Source organism: Sceloporus occidentalis, unplaced genomic scaffold (genome assembly GCF_023333645.1).
Source record: "Sceloporus occidentalis isolate IW3139 unplaced genomic scaffold, rSceOcc1.0.p SCAF_1, whole genome shotgun sequence".
Taxonomy (NCBI): domain Eukaryota; kingdom Metazoa; phylum Chordata; class Lepidosauria; order Squamata; family Phrynosomatidae; genus Sceloporus; species Sceloporus occidentalis.
The window spans coordinates 131,082,305-131,100,516 of record NW_028316981.1 but is presented as its reverse complement, the minus strand read 5'-3'; the positions used below and the strand labels follow the sequence as shown (position 1 = coordinate 131,100,516).

The window sequence follows — 18,212 nt, the reverse complement described above, 5'->3', positions numbered from 1 at the left end:
TGCAATTAAAAAGAAAACACATAAAACCAACAGTCAAAATACAAGACTATAAAACCATTAAAATACACTCATATAATACATTCTTTAAAATATACCAATTAAAACTTATGATTTAAAATTGACTGGGTAGGCCTGCCAGAGGAGATGTGTGTTTAATGTTATTTTAAATGCACTCAGTGTTTTCAGCTGTCATATCTCTTCCAGCTGGTCATTCCACAGTCTGGGGACAGCAGATGAAAAGGTCCTCTGGAAAACTGTTGCCAGTCTAGTCCTGGATGGTTGGGGCAAACATTTACCAGAAGAACTGAGTGTACAGGGCAGATTGTATGGGAGAAGGCAATCCTCTTGGTAACCTGGACCCAAACTATGTAGTGTTGTCTTCTGTTACCATGTCCATATGGCAGGGGAAGGCCTGAGGAAGCCATTAGCAATAGCAGTAGCAAGTACATTTCTATACTGCTTATCAGTGCACTTAAGCATTCCCTAAGCAGTTTACAATGTGTAAGCTAATTGCCCCCAACAAGCTGGGTACTCATTTGGAAGGATGGAAGCTGAAACCACAAATAATCAAACTGCAAAAGTCAAAGCAGCTAATGTGGAGGGCTAACTGTAGGTCCATATAGTGATTGACATTGGAAACAAAGTTGCAGTAGATGCTTCTTAATGTTGTGACTATAGTTCCCCACCAGAGGGTAATACTACAATAAGAATGGATCCAGAACGATGTGAAATTTGTGGAAATCATAGAACAGGCTGCCCTGTTGGATTTTTTTGACACCAAAAGTCAAAATGCATATTCTTCAGGTTAAAAAAACCCTGAACAAATAGAAGGAAAGCTGGTGTCATTTGACTGAGAGTTGAGATGGACATGCCTCTGATTTTAGCTATGGAGTAGCCTTAGTAAAACTGGGACAACAACCACAGAACAGCCATAAATAACAGAAAACAATAATTAGTTGTTGTATTGAGTTTTTAAAGCATTTCCTGTACAATATTCTCAAGAATCCTGCATTAATGATGACATTCTGAAGGATAAATAAGGCCTGTCTTTTTTTTTTTGGTCCCATATAGTCCAGCAATTCACAGGTGAAAAATGGGGCCTGTGCAGCCAAGTAACATCAGAGTGTACCCAAGATGGCAAAATATACTAGTGAAAAATAGCACACAACCCAAGAGAGGCTGCAGCAGTTTGCTTTTGCCTGACTTTACTGGGAAGGAGCACATTCTGCCCCCTCGTCCCCACCCTGAGTGCAAACTACTTTTGGACTTTGAGCTCAGTTTGAACTCAGTGGAAGTAAACCAAGGACAGAGCAACTGAAAAAGAAGCACAACGTATTAAGACCTCATTGGGTTATTTGGGGGTTATTTTCTCTTCTAAAGTTACCTCTATTTACTTTGTGGATGATGCCATTTTGACAACAGAGAAAGCACCAATCAGAATATATTGGGATGCCCCTGGTATATACAAGTAGGGTCTCACAAATGTGTATTTGAAAAGGAACCTTCAAAGCTCTCCCTTCCCAGAGAGCAGCTGCCCAGAATGAGTAGGCATCAGGTGGTGAAAGAGTTAGTGAATAGTAGGAGAGTTCTTTTATCTATTTCTTAAAGAGGTAGCAGTGTTAATCTGTTTCAGCATAAAAAGCAAAGGGGAGGGGAGAGAAGGAATCTAACAGCACATTTAAGATGGGTTTATTTCAGCATGAGCGTTTGGTTTCATGTTCCAATTTTCAAAAGAATTCAGAAAAGTTTCCTACTTCAACAAGAGTACTTACTTTCAGGTAAGCAGAATATATTGCTTCCACAGCTCAAGGCTAACAAGCCAGCTGCTTGACAGATCCATATAATCTTAATACTCTTCTTTGAGGGTTTACAGCTACTGCCATAATTTGCATCATTATGTACAGTATTCCATTACACTCTGATCCCACCCCCACAACTATGTAACTGCATAGATACCTGTGGTGCTAATACTGCACTCTGCCAGTGTGTATGAAAAAACTGATTGAAATCCATGAAGCTTTTACTAAATAGTCTCAAATATGCTGCTAGAGTCCTTCTGTGCCCCCTTCTATTGTATGTGAGTCTTTTTCCTTTTCCAGTTAACTGCTTTCCATTCTGCCCCTAACCAGCAGTGAATTTGTATTCCATGGGCACTGAATTCAATCCTCATTGGGCTGTTTGGAGGATCCTCCTAAGGAGTTTCTTCCCCCTGAAGATTTTCTATTTTAAAAATATTTATTTATTTGCATTTCTGCAAATCTGCTAATACTTGCCTCTTTCGTTCCATACATGATGACATTTCGAGGATGAAATCTGAATTAGAATATAGATAATGAAAATGTAAGTTTCTTGTGTTTGGTATTTTCTTTAATGAATCCAATATAGTTTAAGATACAGGTCTGATTGTGAGTGTCAAGAGGCTTACATATGCCTTGTTTCATAAGAGATCATGTGTTTTTAAAGCAAACTTGTGTGAGATGAAAACCCCCAAGGTTTCCTTGTTACTTTCCTAGTCAGGCCAATAAAGGTATTATTATTATTATTATTAACCTTTATTTATGAAGCGCTGTAAATTTACACAGCGCTGTACATACAATCTTTTAGTTAGACGATTCCCTGCCCTCGGGCTTACAATCTAAAAAGACATGACACAGAAGGAGGAGGGAGTGGTGGAGGGAAAGGGTAAGAGGTCCAGCAGTTCCTCTCTACCTCCAAGGCCTGGACCAAGGCAGATGGACTGGAGGTAGTATCTCTTTGATCATAGGCTGTGATTATTTCTTCCTTGGTCTCTAAAATTCGTTATCTTTGAACCAATTCATGTTTCATAATGGCCACCAACATTATGCTATTAAAGTAACTCCTTTTTAGATGGCAACCCTTCATAATCTTTTACAGTTGTGTGACAGGAACAGAGGTTTCATGGTGTTTTAAAAATGTTCACGCTATTGTGCTCACAGAGCATATAATATACACAGCTTTAAAACTGAGTTTTAAGTTGTGTGTATGCTGTGAACACAATAGCATAAAAGTACACAAAGCTGGAGCAAATGAATAATAAGATTACCAACTGGCTGGAAAAATGCTCACCAGGCCTGGGCGGCAATTGTCTTGTACATCTACCATTGACTTGGTAAGTATTCCTTATCTGCTCTTTGCTGCACAAAGCAGATTAAATATTAGAAATCAGTACAGTTGTATAACCTCTGCTACTTGTCCCCTGCCCATTTTGGAGCCTAGTATGCTTCTTGGGAAAAAATTAAGGATTACCATACCCTGCAACGGATTTGGCAGGGAACAGTCAGTCCCAAATATTCTTCCCTTGTTCCACTTTTTCAGTTGTTTCTAAAATGTCCCAGTTTCTCTCTCTTTCTCCCACTTTCCCCCTTCATGCTCAGCTTACCTCAGTTAAAACAATTTGAGTTGAATGTGCAAAAGTTATTTGCACTCAACTCAGAAGAGGAAAGAGGACAGAAGGGGCTGTGACCATGCCCTTCCCGGTAGGCTCAGGCAAAAGAAAACTGGTGCAACCTCTCCTAGCTCGTGTGTTCCTCTTCATTAATTTTTGCCATCTTAACCACTCTGATGTTTTTTGGCCATGTGTGTCCTGGTTTTCATCTGTGAAATGCTGGGGGATATGAATGGCTTCCTTATCTCACACATCCTGGTAAAATGGAAGAATTCTGCTATTCTATGTTTATACATGTAGCAAAGCTCTTCCTGTGATTCACTGTGTTTGTTGTATGTTCAAAATCAAAAAAGCCTCTGCTTTTTATTAGTTTCTTGCCTTGCAGGCAGCAGTCTAAATAAGCAGTATCTGTCTCTTTGATGGAAACTAATGAAAAAAAGGCTCAATGGGACATCTGGAGATTAAATTATATTATCCGGGACAGGTGAAGGGATGAGGAGGGGAAAGGAAAGTCGTTATGTCATTCTCTAAGCAGGTTGTTTTTCTTCAGTGTGGATATGGACAGGTTGCTTACCTGTAACGGTATTTCTTCGAGTGGTCATCTGCGAATACATACAAATGGGTTGTACTGCGCCTGCGCAGTGCCTTCGGAAACTTCTGGAATCACTAGGCAAAGTACACTTTGCAACATGCTGAAACTTTTTGGCGGTAACCCCGCCCATCCCCTATAAAACCTCCGTTCCCGCTCTTTTCCCCAGTTCCGCAATTTTCCGCCGTGTAGGCGACTAAAACAGAGCCAATCAGAGCAGGACACTGAGGGGAGGATGGGCGGGATTTGTATGTATTCGCAGATGACCACTCGAAGAAATACCGTTACAGGTAAGCAACCTGTCCTCCTTCTTCGTGGTCTCTGCGAATCATACAAATGGGTTGAGACTGGCAAGCTAAGGTCAGTGGAGGCGGGAGTGTCATGACACCTCTGTAACCAGTAAGTAATGGTCAATAAAGATAACTGAATACAAGTATAAGAATTGATGGTTTGTTTTATAAACTTGCAAAGAAATCCCACCTCATGAAACATTCCCAACGAGGACCTCGAAACCAGACATTGAGTCCTTAAAGAAACTCAGGCTGCCGGTATGGAACAAAGTCGACAGCCAAGCATAATCAGTGTAGTCCTGATACCAAGACAGCCCTCCCGAAAGCGGCGTCCTTTTTGGCCCTAGTGTCCAACCTGTAATGCTTAATAAAAGTTAAAGGTTGAGACCAGACGGCAGCCTTGCAGATATCGTCCAAAGGTATACCAGACAGGAAAGCAGAAGAGGCCGCTACCGCCCTTGTGGCATGGGAGCGAATCCTGGTCGGCAAGGGCTTGCCCACGAGTTCATAAGATAGGGCAATGGTACTCGAAACCCACTTAGAAAGTCTCTGAGCAGACACGGGCAACCCTCTCTTCGGTCCCGAGTAGCACTGGAACAGTCTCTCAGAGCGACTCGAGTCCCTAGTTCTGTCCAGGTAAAAGGCTAGTGCCCTACGAACGTCCAGGGAGTGAAGGGCCCGCTCGGTATCGGTAGTCGGGTTCGGTGCCAGGGTCGGTAAAACAATATCCTGGCACATATGGAAGGTGGAAACAACCTTGGGTAAAAAGGAAATATCTGTCCTGAGAACTACCTTGTCCAAGTGGAACCTAAGAAAGGGTTGGTCCCGACGTAAGGCACAAAGTTCGCCCGCACGGCGGGCAGAGGTAATAGCCACTAGAAACACCGTTTTCCAAGTTAAAAGCCTAATGTCCGTGGTGGCTAGAGGTTCAAATGGCCTAGATTGTAAGGTCCCCAACACCGTCTCGAGACTCCAGGCCGGAGTCGGTAAGGACACCTGGGGGTGTAAATTATTGCAGCCCCTTAGGAATCCTTTTACTAGGGGGTCCTTAAAAAAGGAGGGCTTCCCATCAAACTGGAAGGACGAGCAGATAGCAGACAGGTAGCACTTCACAGAAGTGACACAGAGGCCCGCATCAATCAGGGACATCAGGAATTCCAGGACCACCGAAGTATTCACCTGGGCCAGGGAGAGGCGTCTGTCAGACAGGAACCGCAGAAATCTGTTCCACTTAAGTCTGTAGGATTTTTGGGTGGCCGGCTTCCGGGCAGCCAAGATGACATTCCGTACCGAGGCCGGTAGCTGGGCTAAGGATGGATTTTCCATGCCACCAGGGGAAGGGTCTCGATATCCGGGTGTCGAACCCGACCTCCTTGAACCGTGAGGAGATCCGGCCTGGGTTCGAGCCGGAGAAAGTTGGCTCAAGAGAGGTGAAGAAGGCAAGGAAACCAGGGCTGTCCGGGCCACCAAGGCGTGATCAGGATCGCGTCCGCCGCCTCTGAGATCATCTTGGAGACCGTCCTGGTGATCAATGGGAAGGGGGGAAAGGCGTAGAGTGCTATCCCCGACCATCGGAACCCGAACGCATCCCCGAGGGAGTGGTCGTCCGGCGTCCGGGAGCAGAACTGGGGACAATGGGAGTTGTACACGGTCGCGAACAGATCTATCTGTGGGGTTCCCCATCGAGTAAAGAGGTCGTGTACAGTCTCTGGGTGGAGCCTCCACTCGTGACATGACGAGGGGGACCTGCTTAGTAGGTCCGCCTGAGAGTTTTCGGCGCCCGGCAAGTGGACTGCCTGAAGTAAAATGTCCCGGGCGATGCACCAGTCCCAAAGTCGGAGCGTGATGTCTAGAAGGGTGCGTGACCTGGTGCCTCCTTGCTTGTTCAGGTAGTACATCACCGTGGTGTTGTCCGTCCTGAGCTGGACAACTTTTCCCGACAGTGAGGACTCGAAAGCTTTTAAGGCCTTTTCCACCGCCAACAGTTCTAATGCGTTGATGTGGAGTGTCCTCTCGTCCAGGGACCAGATGCCTTTGGCCCATAGGTCTAAGGCGTGAGCACCCCAACCGTCTTCCGATGCATCCGTGGTCAACACCAACTCTGGCTGGGGCGGCGAAAAGGGCATGCCGGCGCAGACGTTCTGGCAGTCGAGCCACCAACGGAGGGAGCGAATGACTGATCTTGGTACGGTGAGCCTGCGGGAGGGGGGGTCTCTTTCCAGATCGAAAACCGACAGGAACCATGACTGCAGTGGTCGAGCCCGAAGCCTTGACCACGGAGTAACAAATGTTGTCGACGCCATGTGACCCAACGCCACCTGGACGTCCCTTGCCAAAACCCGCCTCCGGGTGGTGCACCTGCTGACGGCCCGGGCCAAGGCCTGGAAACGGTCCGGAGGTAGAAACGCCATACAACTGTTTGAGTCGAGGAGGGACCCGATGAACTTTATTTGCCTGGTGGGGAGCAACTGGGATTTCTCGAGATTGACCACTAGGCCCAGGTCTCGTAAGAGCTCGAGTGTCTCTGAGGTGTGTCGTTGTAGCTCTTGACGTGAAGGGGACACGAGGAGCCAGTCGTCGAGGTACGGGAAGACTCTCATGCCGCGGCGATGTAGGTGAGCAACCACGGGCGCCATGCACTTGGTGAAGATGCGAGGAGCAGTAGAAAGGCCGAAGGGGAGGACGTTGTATCTGTAGACGTCCGTCCCGACTGCGAACGCCAGAAACCTGCGGTGGGACTCCCGGATGCTGACATGGAAGTAAGCGTCCTTTAAGTCGATCGTTGCAAACCACAGGTCCTGCTGCAACAAAGGTAAAATAGAAGCAAGCGTTACCATCCGGAAACGACGATAAGACAAGTAAGCATTCAATTGTCTAAGGTCCAATATGGGCCTGACTCCCCCATCAGGTTTCGGGACCGTAAAATAACGGGAGAAGAAGCATCTAGGGACGTCGACGGGATCGACAGTGGAGATGGCGCCTTTGGCGAGAAGGGTGCGTACTTCGTCGAGAAGGGTGTCTGAGGGGGGAGTGGACAGAATAGCTCCAGTTGGTGGGAGCTCCTCAAATTCAAGGGCATAACCCCTACAGACGATGGTGAGGGCCCAAGAATTGGTGGTGATTGCGGCCCAGGTGTTAGAAAAGGGCCTCAGTCTGTCCAGAAAGGAAGGAGCAGGAGAAGCGACGGAGTACGCTGCGTCCCATCAGTTCCTCTTCTTAGCCGGGTCCGAATCTTGCCTCCTGTAATTCTTTTTGTATTTGGGCCCCGACCGACGGCCCGAGGAGGAGGAAGACTGGGACGGGAAGCGCTGTCTGGCTTGATCCCGCTGGTAAGGCCGATCTTGTTGGTAGGGCCTCTGGCCCTGGCCATACCACTGGCGTACAGCAGTGAAGCGCTTGCAAGAAGACGACTGGGGGGAAGAAGACATACCGTGCTTCTTAGCAGCGGTCCTCATCCTATATTTGAAGTTAAGTTTCTCGTCCGTCTCGCGATGGAAGAGGCCGTCCTCGTCGAAGGGCATGTCTTCGATGGTCGAGCGAGCATTCTGGTTTAGGTCCGAAGACCTTAGCCAAGCGTGTCTGCGGAGTGCTATGGCAGCCGCCATAGACTTAGCGGAACAGTCAGTGGCATGTCTGGCTGAAGTGATGAGCCATCCTCCAATCGAGTGGGCCTCGTCGCGGACTTCCGAGAGGATAGCTTGAGACTCATCAGGTAAGTCCGGAATTAGAGGGGACACTTTTTCCATGAGCCACTGTATGTACGCGCCCATGCATGCGTTGTAATTTGCCACTCTCATGCCCAACGCCGAAGAGAAGTAAGCCTTCTTAGCTAAGGCGTCAACCTTCTTAGCTTCCTTGTCGGATGGCATCAAGGAAGCCTTCGGGGTGGACGCACGTTGCGAGCCCTCTACAATGGCTGAACTTTGTTTGGGGTGTCCAAACAGCCAAGACGGAGTCGGCGGTGAAATCCTATAGAGGGACTCGACCTTCCTGTTGTTGGATGCCGTGGATGCAGGGGCCTCCCAAGAGCGCCTGGCCAACTTCTCCAAGGAGGGAAGAAAAGGTATTGCCGGTGGGGTAGGCAATCGACCATGGACCCGTCTCTCAATCGGGTCCGAGGCTTCCTCTTCAGTTTGAGAGATCTTAATGTCCAGAGCATTGCCCATTTTGATGACGTGCTCCGCAAAGGTTCGGACGTCGTCGGACGGGGAAACTGCCCCCGGTTGGGCAAAGTCCTGGTTGGCCGACTGGTAGTCATCGTCCCGGGAAGAGAGTGAGTCGTGTCTCGGGCGATAACGGGCCTGGGAAGCTGTTTCCTCATCAGATTCGAGGTTCACGACATCCGGGTCAGCAGCGGCCTCTACTCGGTGGGGTGAAAATGCAGACACTCTGGAGGGTCTGGAAGAGGCTCTTGGTCTGGGTCTCCGGTCCCGATGCTCGAGGAGAGACTCTACATCCTCTTGAGGGACTAGTCTGTAATACCTCCCCGTTTCAGAATCGTAGTAGTACTCCGGCTGAGGGTCTCTGGGTGGAGACGGAGACACAACCCGACGTGTGCGGGTAGGCATCGGAGTCGGGGAGCGACGGTCATCCCTGGAGCCCGCAGGAGAAGCCGGTTCCGAGAGGAGTTGAACAGCTTCCTCGGAAGCATGACGGAAGGTAGGCAGAGGTCGGGATCCCGAAGCCAGATCACGAGGACGGTCCCCACGGCTGGAATCTGTGACGTGCGACCCGGAGGTCGAGGTCTTTGCCTTCTTGGCCGCCAGGCGCGGGTCTGATGGTCGGGAGTCGGCATCCGACGGCCTACGGTCGGCATCCGAGTGCCTGCGTACCGTGTCGGAACGGACCTCCGGGCGGACCTGTCGAGTGTCGTCCTGGCTTCGGTCCAGGGACAGATGTCGTCTAGACGGTTGACGGTCGTCGTCCAAAGAGGAAGATCGGGGTCTTTTAGATGAGACGTGGACTCCAGTTGGAGACTTAGCCGCTCCCGGAGACTTCAAAGTCTTAACAGACGAAGGCCTCGAAGCGGAACCCGACTTCGGAGTGGTAGAAGTGGGTGCCTTCGGGGCAGAGGAGCTTGAGGCAGAACCCTTATGGGAGCTCGAGTCCTTATCGGTGGTCCGGCTCTCCTTAGGGATTTTCTTATGTTTCTTGTCCTTCTTGGGAGGCTTGGGGACGGGTTCAATCGGCCCCTGGGGTTCAGACAGGCCATCCCCGGAGGGGGCCGGCGGGTCAACCGGTGGCGGCTGAGTCGGAGTCTCGGCAAGGGTCGGCAGGGGGGTCGCGGCCGAAGATGAAGCTCCCACGGAAGACATTGCCCCCGAGGTGAAGACTTTAGTGTAAATAGCAGCCTTCAACCTGGTCTCCCGATTTTTCCTCGCTTGAGGGGTTAGAGACTTGCACAAGGCGCAAGAAGCCGGAACGTGAGTCTCTCCCAAGCACAGAAGGCAGGAGGAATGGGGATCCTGGCCGGGAATCTTACCCCCACAAACGGAGCACTTCTTAAAGGGCACTGATGGCATGATCCGGGGAGCGAAGTCAGACGGTCCGGGTCGGCAACGAGCGAGGAAACAAGTCCGAGGGAGAGGCAAATGCGAGGTCAAACACAGTCCGGGTCTAAATGCCAAAATCAGATCGAGGGCTAGGCAGAGAAGAGTCAAAAAACGGTCCGAGGTCAATTTTTCCAGTGATTCCTTTCTAAAGCAGAGAGCGAAGTTCCCAGTGGCAGCTAACGCGGCGGAAAAAAGGAACTGGGGAAAAGAGCGGGAACGGAGGTTTTATAGGGGATGGGCGGGGTTACCGCCAAAAAGTTTCAGCATGTTGCAAAGTGTACTTTGCCTAGTGATTCCAGAAGTTTCCGAAGGCACTGCGCAGGCGCAGTACAACCCATTTGTATGATTCGCAGAGACCACGAAGAAGAATATTAGCTTTCAGGCCTTAATGTGATGTGTGAGGTTTTTGCGTAAACAACAAATCACAGACCAATGTCTTTGCTAAGAAAAATATGGCTTGCTGCAGAGAAATAATGAAAATGGAAGAGGTGGAAACAGTTATTGGAGGAGAATATTAAAGTGCTTTCTGTGCATCCTATGTATTCATATTACAAAAGCTTTCTACTGGTTAGTAAACCGTCCAGTTCCCCAGCCTAACAGGGCAGTAATTCATTTAATGAATAACACTGCGGCTGCCTATTTAAATCACCTTTCTGTAAATGCAGTAGTTGCTGCCCCTAATAACAGCACAGTTAGAAGCTCAGAAGGCAGAGTGCTCTCCTCTTGCCACTGGCAATCCATCTCAATACTTTTGGCAAAGCAGAACAGTAAAATATGTAACCTGAAGTGTCACACTGGAGACAAAGTACTGATTCAGATATAGCTGTAAGGGGCCTCTGCTTGTCCCACCATTGTTATCACCTTCTATGAACTCCCATACTAACACTTGCTGATTCCTCTTCTAACAGTTACTTTTGTGACTCATGTGGATCCCCTTTCAAATGTGCCACTAATCACCAAGATAACAACCACAATGCTACATCTGCTGCCGCTTAGACACTACAGTGCCTGAATTTATCAATAACTTAATCTCAGTGTAGGGACCACAAAATGCATGCAAGTATAAACATTATTATTTAACTGAAAAAGACAATGAAGCTATTCACAATTACTTGTTACTCAAATGCATTGGTTTACAGTGGTGTTTTAGCCCATACAGTTACAGTACAGGTTGAATCTCCCTTATTTGGAATTCCAAAATGTTCCAAAAACCAAAACTATTTTTCATGGATGCCTGAAAAAAATGACACTTTTGCTTTCTGTTTAATTCATAACATTATTTAAAATATTAAGTATAAAATTACTTTCAGGCTATGTGCATAAGGTATATATGAAGCATACATGCATTTTGTGTATAGATTTGGGTGCCATCTCCAAGATATCTCGTTATGTATGTGTGTGTGTGTGTGTGTATATATATATATGCAAATACAGCTATTCCAAAATCCAAAACACAGGTCCCAAGCATTTTGGATAGGAGAGACACAACTTGTATTTACATACCTATATTGTTATCGTGTGCCTCCAAGTCCTCTTTAAGACAATCCTACCATAGGGTTTTCTTGGCAAGTTTCTTCAGAGCGGGTTTGCCATTGCCATCCTTTAACGCTGAGAGAGTGTAACTTGCTCAAACGGGACAAATTGAAGCTTAACCCAAACTAGGCTGAGATGCTCCTGGTCAGTCAAGACAGATCTGGGCATAGGGATTCAGCCTGTTAGATGGGATTATACTCCTCCTGAAAATGCAGCTTTGCAGTTTGGGGGTAGTCTTGAATTCAGCTCTGAGGCTGGAAGCCCATGTTTTGGCAGGGACCAATAGTGCCTTTTAACAGTTAAAAACCAACTGCACCCATTCCTGGAGAAGTCAGATCTGGCCACAGCTGTACATGCCTTGATTGCATCCCATTTGGAATTTTGTAATGTGTGCTACATGTGGCTGCCTTTTTGAAAAGTGTTCAGAAATGTCAGCTGGCCCAAAGAGCTGCAGCCAGGTTAACCAGGTGGCTACAGGTAGCACAGAATTCCCTTGTTGCAACAGCTTTACTGGCTGCTGATCTGTTTCTGGGCACAATTCAAAATGGGGTTTTGATCTATAAAACCCTATATGGCTTGGGTCCAGGTTGTTTGAAGGACCGGTGTCTCCCTGTATGAGTCCACTAGGGTTTTAAGATCATCTGGAGAGGTAGTGGCTTCCTGACTTTGGGACTACCTTCCTGGCGATGTCAGGTTGGCCCTGTCCTCACTCTCCTTCTAGTGGCAAGTTAAAACATTTTTGTGGTGCCAGGCCTTTACTGATTGTTGAGATTAGTCTGTGTGGTGCGAGTTTTGAAGTTTTTAAAAGGTCTATATATAGTGTTTTTGTTTTTTATTGTTTTAAATGAATTTTAATATTTTTGTTTTAATATATGATTTATTGTATATTTTATTCTTTCATTTAACTTTTGTAGTGTTTTTAATATATGTTGTTTTAAAATGTTGTTAGCTACCTTGAATCCTTGGGAGAAAGACAGGATATAAAATAACAATGATGATGATGATGATGATGCTTTGTTACCTGCAACCAATGGGAATTATGGGCTTCAGGACACTGGCCCTTTTTTGATTTCCTCATTCCCAATGAAAACAAGGCATTGATTGAATTGTGAGCTCTATCAGCCAGAAAATTCCAATGAACATAAAGTATAGATTCCATAAGTTTTTGGAGGGGTGATCTGGTACTGCCAAACCCAACTTCACAAGGAAATCATTTATAACAATGGGGTTGTTGAAATTCCCCTGAGAACCAGATCACCCTCCATCCACACAATAGGAAAAAACAAACATATATAGAGTATTTCTTGTCTCATGCATTGAATTAACATGGTCATCATTGTAGCTATAAAGTCCTAAGATGGCCCCATTAGCACTACGTCAGTGTGGATGTTGACATTCCCCAAACCTATAGTCCTGGGCATTATCTAATACCACTTTTGAGACAATCCTGGCCCGACCAGGCAGGGAGACTGCTGGGGAACAGGATGGGTATTACACTAGCAGCATTCCTGTTCTGGCCCAAAACAGAAACCCTCAAAATTGGTGCCAGGATGGACGAGGGAGATGGAATCCTTTTGAATGACACCTCCTCCCTAGCAGTTCTCCAGTCTATGTTAGTACTGTACCAAATAACCCAGTGGACAAAGCTGGGAAAGGACGACTCCACCAAGCTCATCCACCCAAGTCATGGGCAAGTTGGACACACAACATAAGCTATTTTATATTGAGTCAGATCAATGGCCCATCTCATCCAATATTGTCAATTCTGACTGGCAGTAGCTCTCCAGAGTTTCTGACAGGATTGTTTCCTATTCCTGTGTGAAGAGCCTTGTCATACCTTGTTGGAATACCATCCAAGTACTAACCAGATTTGATTCTGCTCACATTCCCAAATCTGACTAGGCTTGGTGTGTTCTGGATGGTGTAGCTGTAGGGTTCTGTTATACTGCTGCTTTCTGATACTGAATAAGGGAGCATTAGAAATAAAAAAATAAATAGAAGGAAGCCAAAGCCAGTTTTTACATTACAAAAGGAATGTGATGGTTGCTGATTTGTGATTCCACACCATATTACTCTTGTAAGACAAGACAGTAAAAAAAAAAATGAAAGGAATAGGATACCACACAAGAAACAACACAATGAGTCAGAACTCATGATTTTATGATTTTAAACTTGGATCACAATTCTACACATGTACAAGGGAGGAAGCCCCTCTGAACTCAATGGAGCTTATTTCTAAGAAGACGTTTACAGGATTGTACTGTAAATCACCGACCAGTTTTGGCTCACCAGCAGCGTGAACGATTCATACTGAAAGGGATGCAAGCAGGTTATCGGATGGGGTGGTGTGGTACGGTTAGGATACATTACTGGTCCAGAGGACCAATCTCCACAACTTGGTAATAGTTGAATTTTAGTGAAAGGAAATTAAAAAAAAAAAAAAACAGGCAGTCTGGCAAAACCAAGAGTTTAAAAGAAACTTAGAAAAACATTTATTTTACAAAATGTAATTTCTACAACAGGCGTTCACAATTGACATGTTTAATTCATTACTCCCCCTCATTAGTTAACAATTCAGAATGATAATCCATCTTTGAAGACAGTCTCAATCCATGCAAGTCTGTCTCCAGCATTCATCTGCTCTCACACTGACTGAGATGATGTCTTGTAGGAAGCTTTCTTCAAGGTTTCTAAAAAGAACTGCTCTTCCTCCAAAAAATCATGATCCTATTTTGTTTTGTTTTTTAAAAGAAAAGAAGAGTGGTGAGAGAGAATCTTAGTGAACCAAGAGTTCTTTCGTGAAAGAAGGAAAAGGCTCTATGTCTGGGTATTGCGTAGTCATAATGCTTCTTCTTCCCTATCGAACTTACATTCATAAGCCATTATTATGTAGTGGCTACAATTTGGACTGTGATATGGGAGATGTAAGCTTAAAATTCCCTGTCAGCTATGATATTAATTGCATGATCTTGGCTTAGTCACACTCTCTCAGCTTGAACAGCCTCATAGTTATAGGAGAGAGAAAGAGATGTCTGTGCACTGCCTTGAGTTCACAGGATATCAAGCAGGACATAAATGTAAGTAAAGATTCAGTATCCCTTATCTGGAATACAGGTATATAAAAATCCATAAAAGTCCAAAGTACGGAACACTTCTAGTCTGATACATTTTGGCTAAGGGATACTCAACCTGGGATGACTGTGTATGTCTATGAGCTCATGCAAACTCAGCTCTTAGAGTTGAGCAGAGTTCTCCCCCAGAGAAGTATGTGTCAGAATTAAAACTGAGTTAAACACAAATAAGTAAAAGGAAAGCTAATTGAAACTGTGAGGACATAAACAGGAGAACACTGCAGACAGAAAGTTCCATAGTAGGTCAAAAGCAGGATAAGAACATGGGAAGCATCCTTGTATTGAGTCAGACCTCTGCCAAGGTTTAAAGCAGGATTCTTTCCTAACCAAAACTGGGGATACCTGATCTTACATGGTTGTCTCTTACCTAAACAGGCCTGAGCCTTCTCAGCCTCCTAAACTCTCAGGCAATGTTGCATGTGTTTAGGATGGTGTGAAGCCTTATCCTTTCAGTCTTACCCGTTCAGCTGTAAGTTTATGCAGCACCAGTTTGGCATACAGGTCTGCTGGCCCTGATCTTGGGAAGACCTGAGAGACTCCAGGGTTGGTTTTAGGAAGATCATTCACAGGAACAGACAAATCTGGAAAGAAAATAAGCTTTGGTTTAGTAACAAGGCATATGTTACTTATACACTACACATAAAGTTTCTACTGGAAAAAGACAGACAGAATTTATAGTTATCTCATTGAGGGCATCTTGACATCAGTTCTGTGAAAAAGATCCAATGGATTTGCCCTTCCCCAATTCTATATTCTATGAAAAGACATTTCTGGATCAAAGGGGCCATTCAGCCAATAAATTGTGCAGTCAAGCATCCAACTGTGGAGCTCTGGATCAGTTTCTTTGTTTTGCCAGATTGCTAATTAAGAAGAATGTTTGTAGTCTATGTTAAGTTTAAAAAGTGTAAGTGTGTGAATCAACAATAGTAAATAATGCTACATTTATTTTTAAGAAAGAAGAGCATTCTTGTTTTTCCCTATTAATGTATTACCTTTGTTTTAAGATTGTATCTTTAAAGTCAGTGCTGGCAGTGCCTAGAATGCTTTTTATCTATGTGGGAGAGCATCTTGAAACATTACTCTTTCCTCCTTTCTGATTCTGTTCAGGGGATTATTAGTAGCTCTAGAGCTACAGTGGTGCCCCGGGTTACGAAATTAATTCGTTCCGCTGTCAATTTCGTAACCCGAAAGGCTTTCGCAAGCCGAATTCCCATAGGCGCTAATGGGGAAAAGCCGCGATTCCGTGTGAAATCGCGCAGAAAAGCACCAAAAGTTTTTTCGTAACCCGAAAAAACTTTCGTAACCCGGAACAATGTTTTCCAATGGGATTTTTTCGTATCCCGAAAATTTCGTAACCTGGGTATTTCGTATCCCGAGGTACCACTGTACTTACAGTGCATGTTGGAGATTATGTTGGCCTGAGTTCCTGGCAATGGCATCCGGGGCAAGGTTTGGAATACCAGTGGATTAGTGCTTGGGAGTCCCATCCGCAGTTGTTCAAGTTGCCTTCTCTGATGAGTCATACTGAGGCGCTCCTGAATCAGTTCAATGGGAGAAAGAGGAACTGTAATGAGCAGAACAACATGATCTGAGTGTCCATGGATAGATTTAAGAAGATGGAAAAGAAGAAATGGATTCATGGGGGCCTTGCTCTATTTCCCCCAAATTAGGACAAAATAATGTATAGAAATAAGAATGGAATTTTTAAAAAACAGAATATCTATTGCAGGGGTAGGCAACCTGCGGCCCGTGGGCCGGATGCGGCCCGGCGAGGCCTTGGGACCGGCCCCAGCCCAGTCCTGCTGCCGATTGCCGCCAGGGCCTTTGGGGGACAATTGTCTATAGAAGCCTCAGAAACATGCATTTATATTAACATTTTTAAAAAAATCAGCAAATTTTTTCGCGTGTCCTCCATTTTTTAAAAAAAAGTGTCTTCCATTTGAAAATTTTGTCCTACATTTGTCCTGGTTTATTTATATATATATATATATTTTAAAAAAAATAATTATTTATTTTTTGGCTTCGGCCCCCCAGTTGTCTGAGGGACAGCAACCCGGCCCCCGGCTCAAAAAGGTTGCCTACCCCTGATCTATTGTGTATTTGATTATTAGGATTGCTTCTGATCACTTTGAGCAAATGGCTATATATGTCTGGCTATATTTTCCTAACTGGTACATCCAGATTCTGAGGCTGGCACAGACAGTGGCACAAAAGGAATAAACCGATTTTAAAACTTCAGCAAGATCACCTGGTGTAAATCTTCCTCCTGCTGCTTGAGTCGTTCCATCTGCTGCTGTACATTATGCAGTCTTGCCCGATGCTCCGATTCTACCTTCCTTGCCTCTAGAAGAGCTCTCTCCCCCTCTTCATACTTTTGAGAGGAGAGCTATGGAGTACAGAAAACAGTATCAGGACTTAACTTCTGCTCACATGTAAAGCACCTTTCCCTCATTGTGGAGCATGGTAAAATTATTTCACCACAGATTTGGAGAAGCAGGGGAATTTCTTTTCTTTTCCTCTTAACTTCAGGGCTGCTTTATTGCCTAATTCAGATGTTGTGTTCTTGGTTCCAAAAACCCTGGCTTTTCAGACTGAGAACAAGCTTCATGTCCATGCATGCAGTTGCTTTGCTTTCCTCTTTTCATATACCTAGCTTTGAGAAAACAACTACTTTCACTCAGAATGATAAATTCTCTTCTCTGAATTAGAAGGTATATGACAACTATCTCATGCTTGGCCTTGGAACTGAAAAGTTAAAGGTTATCCGTTTTCATTTCACTGATGCTACTACTTCCCTCTTTGCCTGAGACTCATTTCTCTCTGTTTTGTTTCTTACTTGCTTCTCTCTTCATCTCTTTTACTCTTAGCACACCCACAATTCACATCACTTATTTTCTACCATTTAAAAGAACATTTTAAGGATCTTTTTTATTTGGGTCTTTATTTGCAGCTTCTCTCCCATCGATTCCAACCTCACAACAACAAAATATCATTTTAATGACTGTAAGGTTTTAAGATAAGTAGATTCAATCAGTCTGTTCCTTGCAACAATAAAATTAAACCTGAAAAACAAAGCAATCTAAATTATGCATTCTAAGGAATACATGGGAACACAAATAATTTCAACTTTTCTCCTTGCAAATGTAAGCCTGGACATTTCCATTTCACCAAAGGAGTTCTCTTGGAGCAAAGGCATGCACAAATCTTAAACTCAAAGCACATAATTACCCCAGTTCCCTATCTCCAATAATTAAAGTATATAAAGCTAAAGTGACACCTATGCTCTTATATGCAGCAAAAGTTTCGGGTCTAAATCCCATCTCAGTGGCAGAACAAGCTTATTCTCAACATTTGAGAAGTATCTTGGGTGTAGACAAAAGGACTTCAGCAGCAGCAGTTAGAGCTGAATTAGAAATTCATTCAATCTACTCGCAAGCTAAAATAAGAGTGTTTAATTATTGGTGTAAAATAAACGAAATGGAACCAGATAGACTTCCAAGATTGTGTCTCTTTGAATAGTTACAATCCCATCTACAAGCAGTTTGGTCTACCCAATTAACAAACTATATAAGAAGTTGTGGTCTTTCTGTATGTTGTACATTCAGTGACCAAGCAAAAAAGAATGTGGGACAAAGAATACTGGATATTGAGGCCCAGAAAGATATAGCCACTCTTAGTAAGGTAGGCAATTTAAAATGGTTGATCCAATAC

General features: G+C 45.0%; 1 protein-coding gene across 5 annotated transcripts in view; it reads right to left on the bottom strand.

Annotated features, from left to right (window-relative positions):
• Positions 1 to 13,838: 13,838 nt before the first annotated feature.
• Positions 13,839 to 18,212, bottom strand: part of FBF1 (Fas binding factor 1) — a 47,838-nt gene continuing 43,464 nt past the window's right edge. For 3 of the 5 annotated variants that reach the window (XM_089535786.1, XM_089535795.1, XM_089535805.1), the window contains 4 exons: positions 16,750 to 16,887; positions 15,895 to 16,036; positions 14,961 to 15,082; positions 13,839 to 14,097 (listed from right to left, as the gene is read on the bottom strand). In XM_089535786.1, coding sequence (XP_089391912.1) covers positions 14,014 to 14,097; positions 14,961 to 15,082; positions 15,895 to 16,036; positions 16,750 to 16,887 — 486 coding nt within the window. In that variant the 3' untranslated portion in view covers positions 13,839 to 14,013. The other 2 variants (XM_089535814.1, XM_089535821.1) reach the window with 2 other exon arrangements.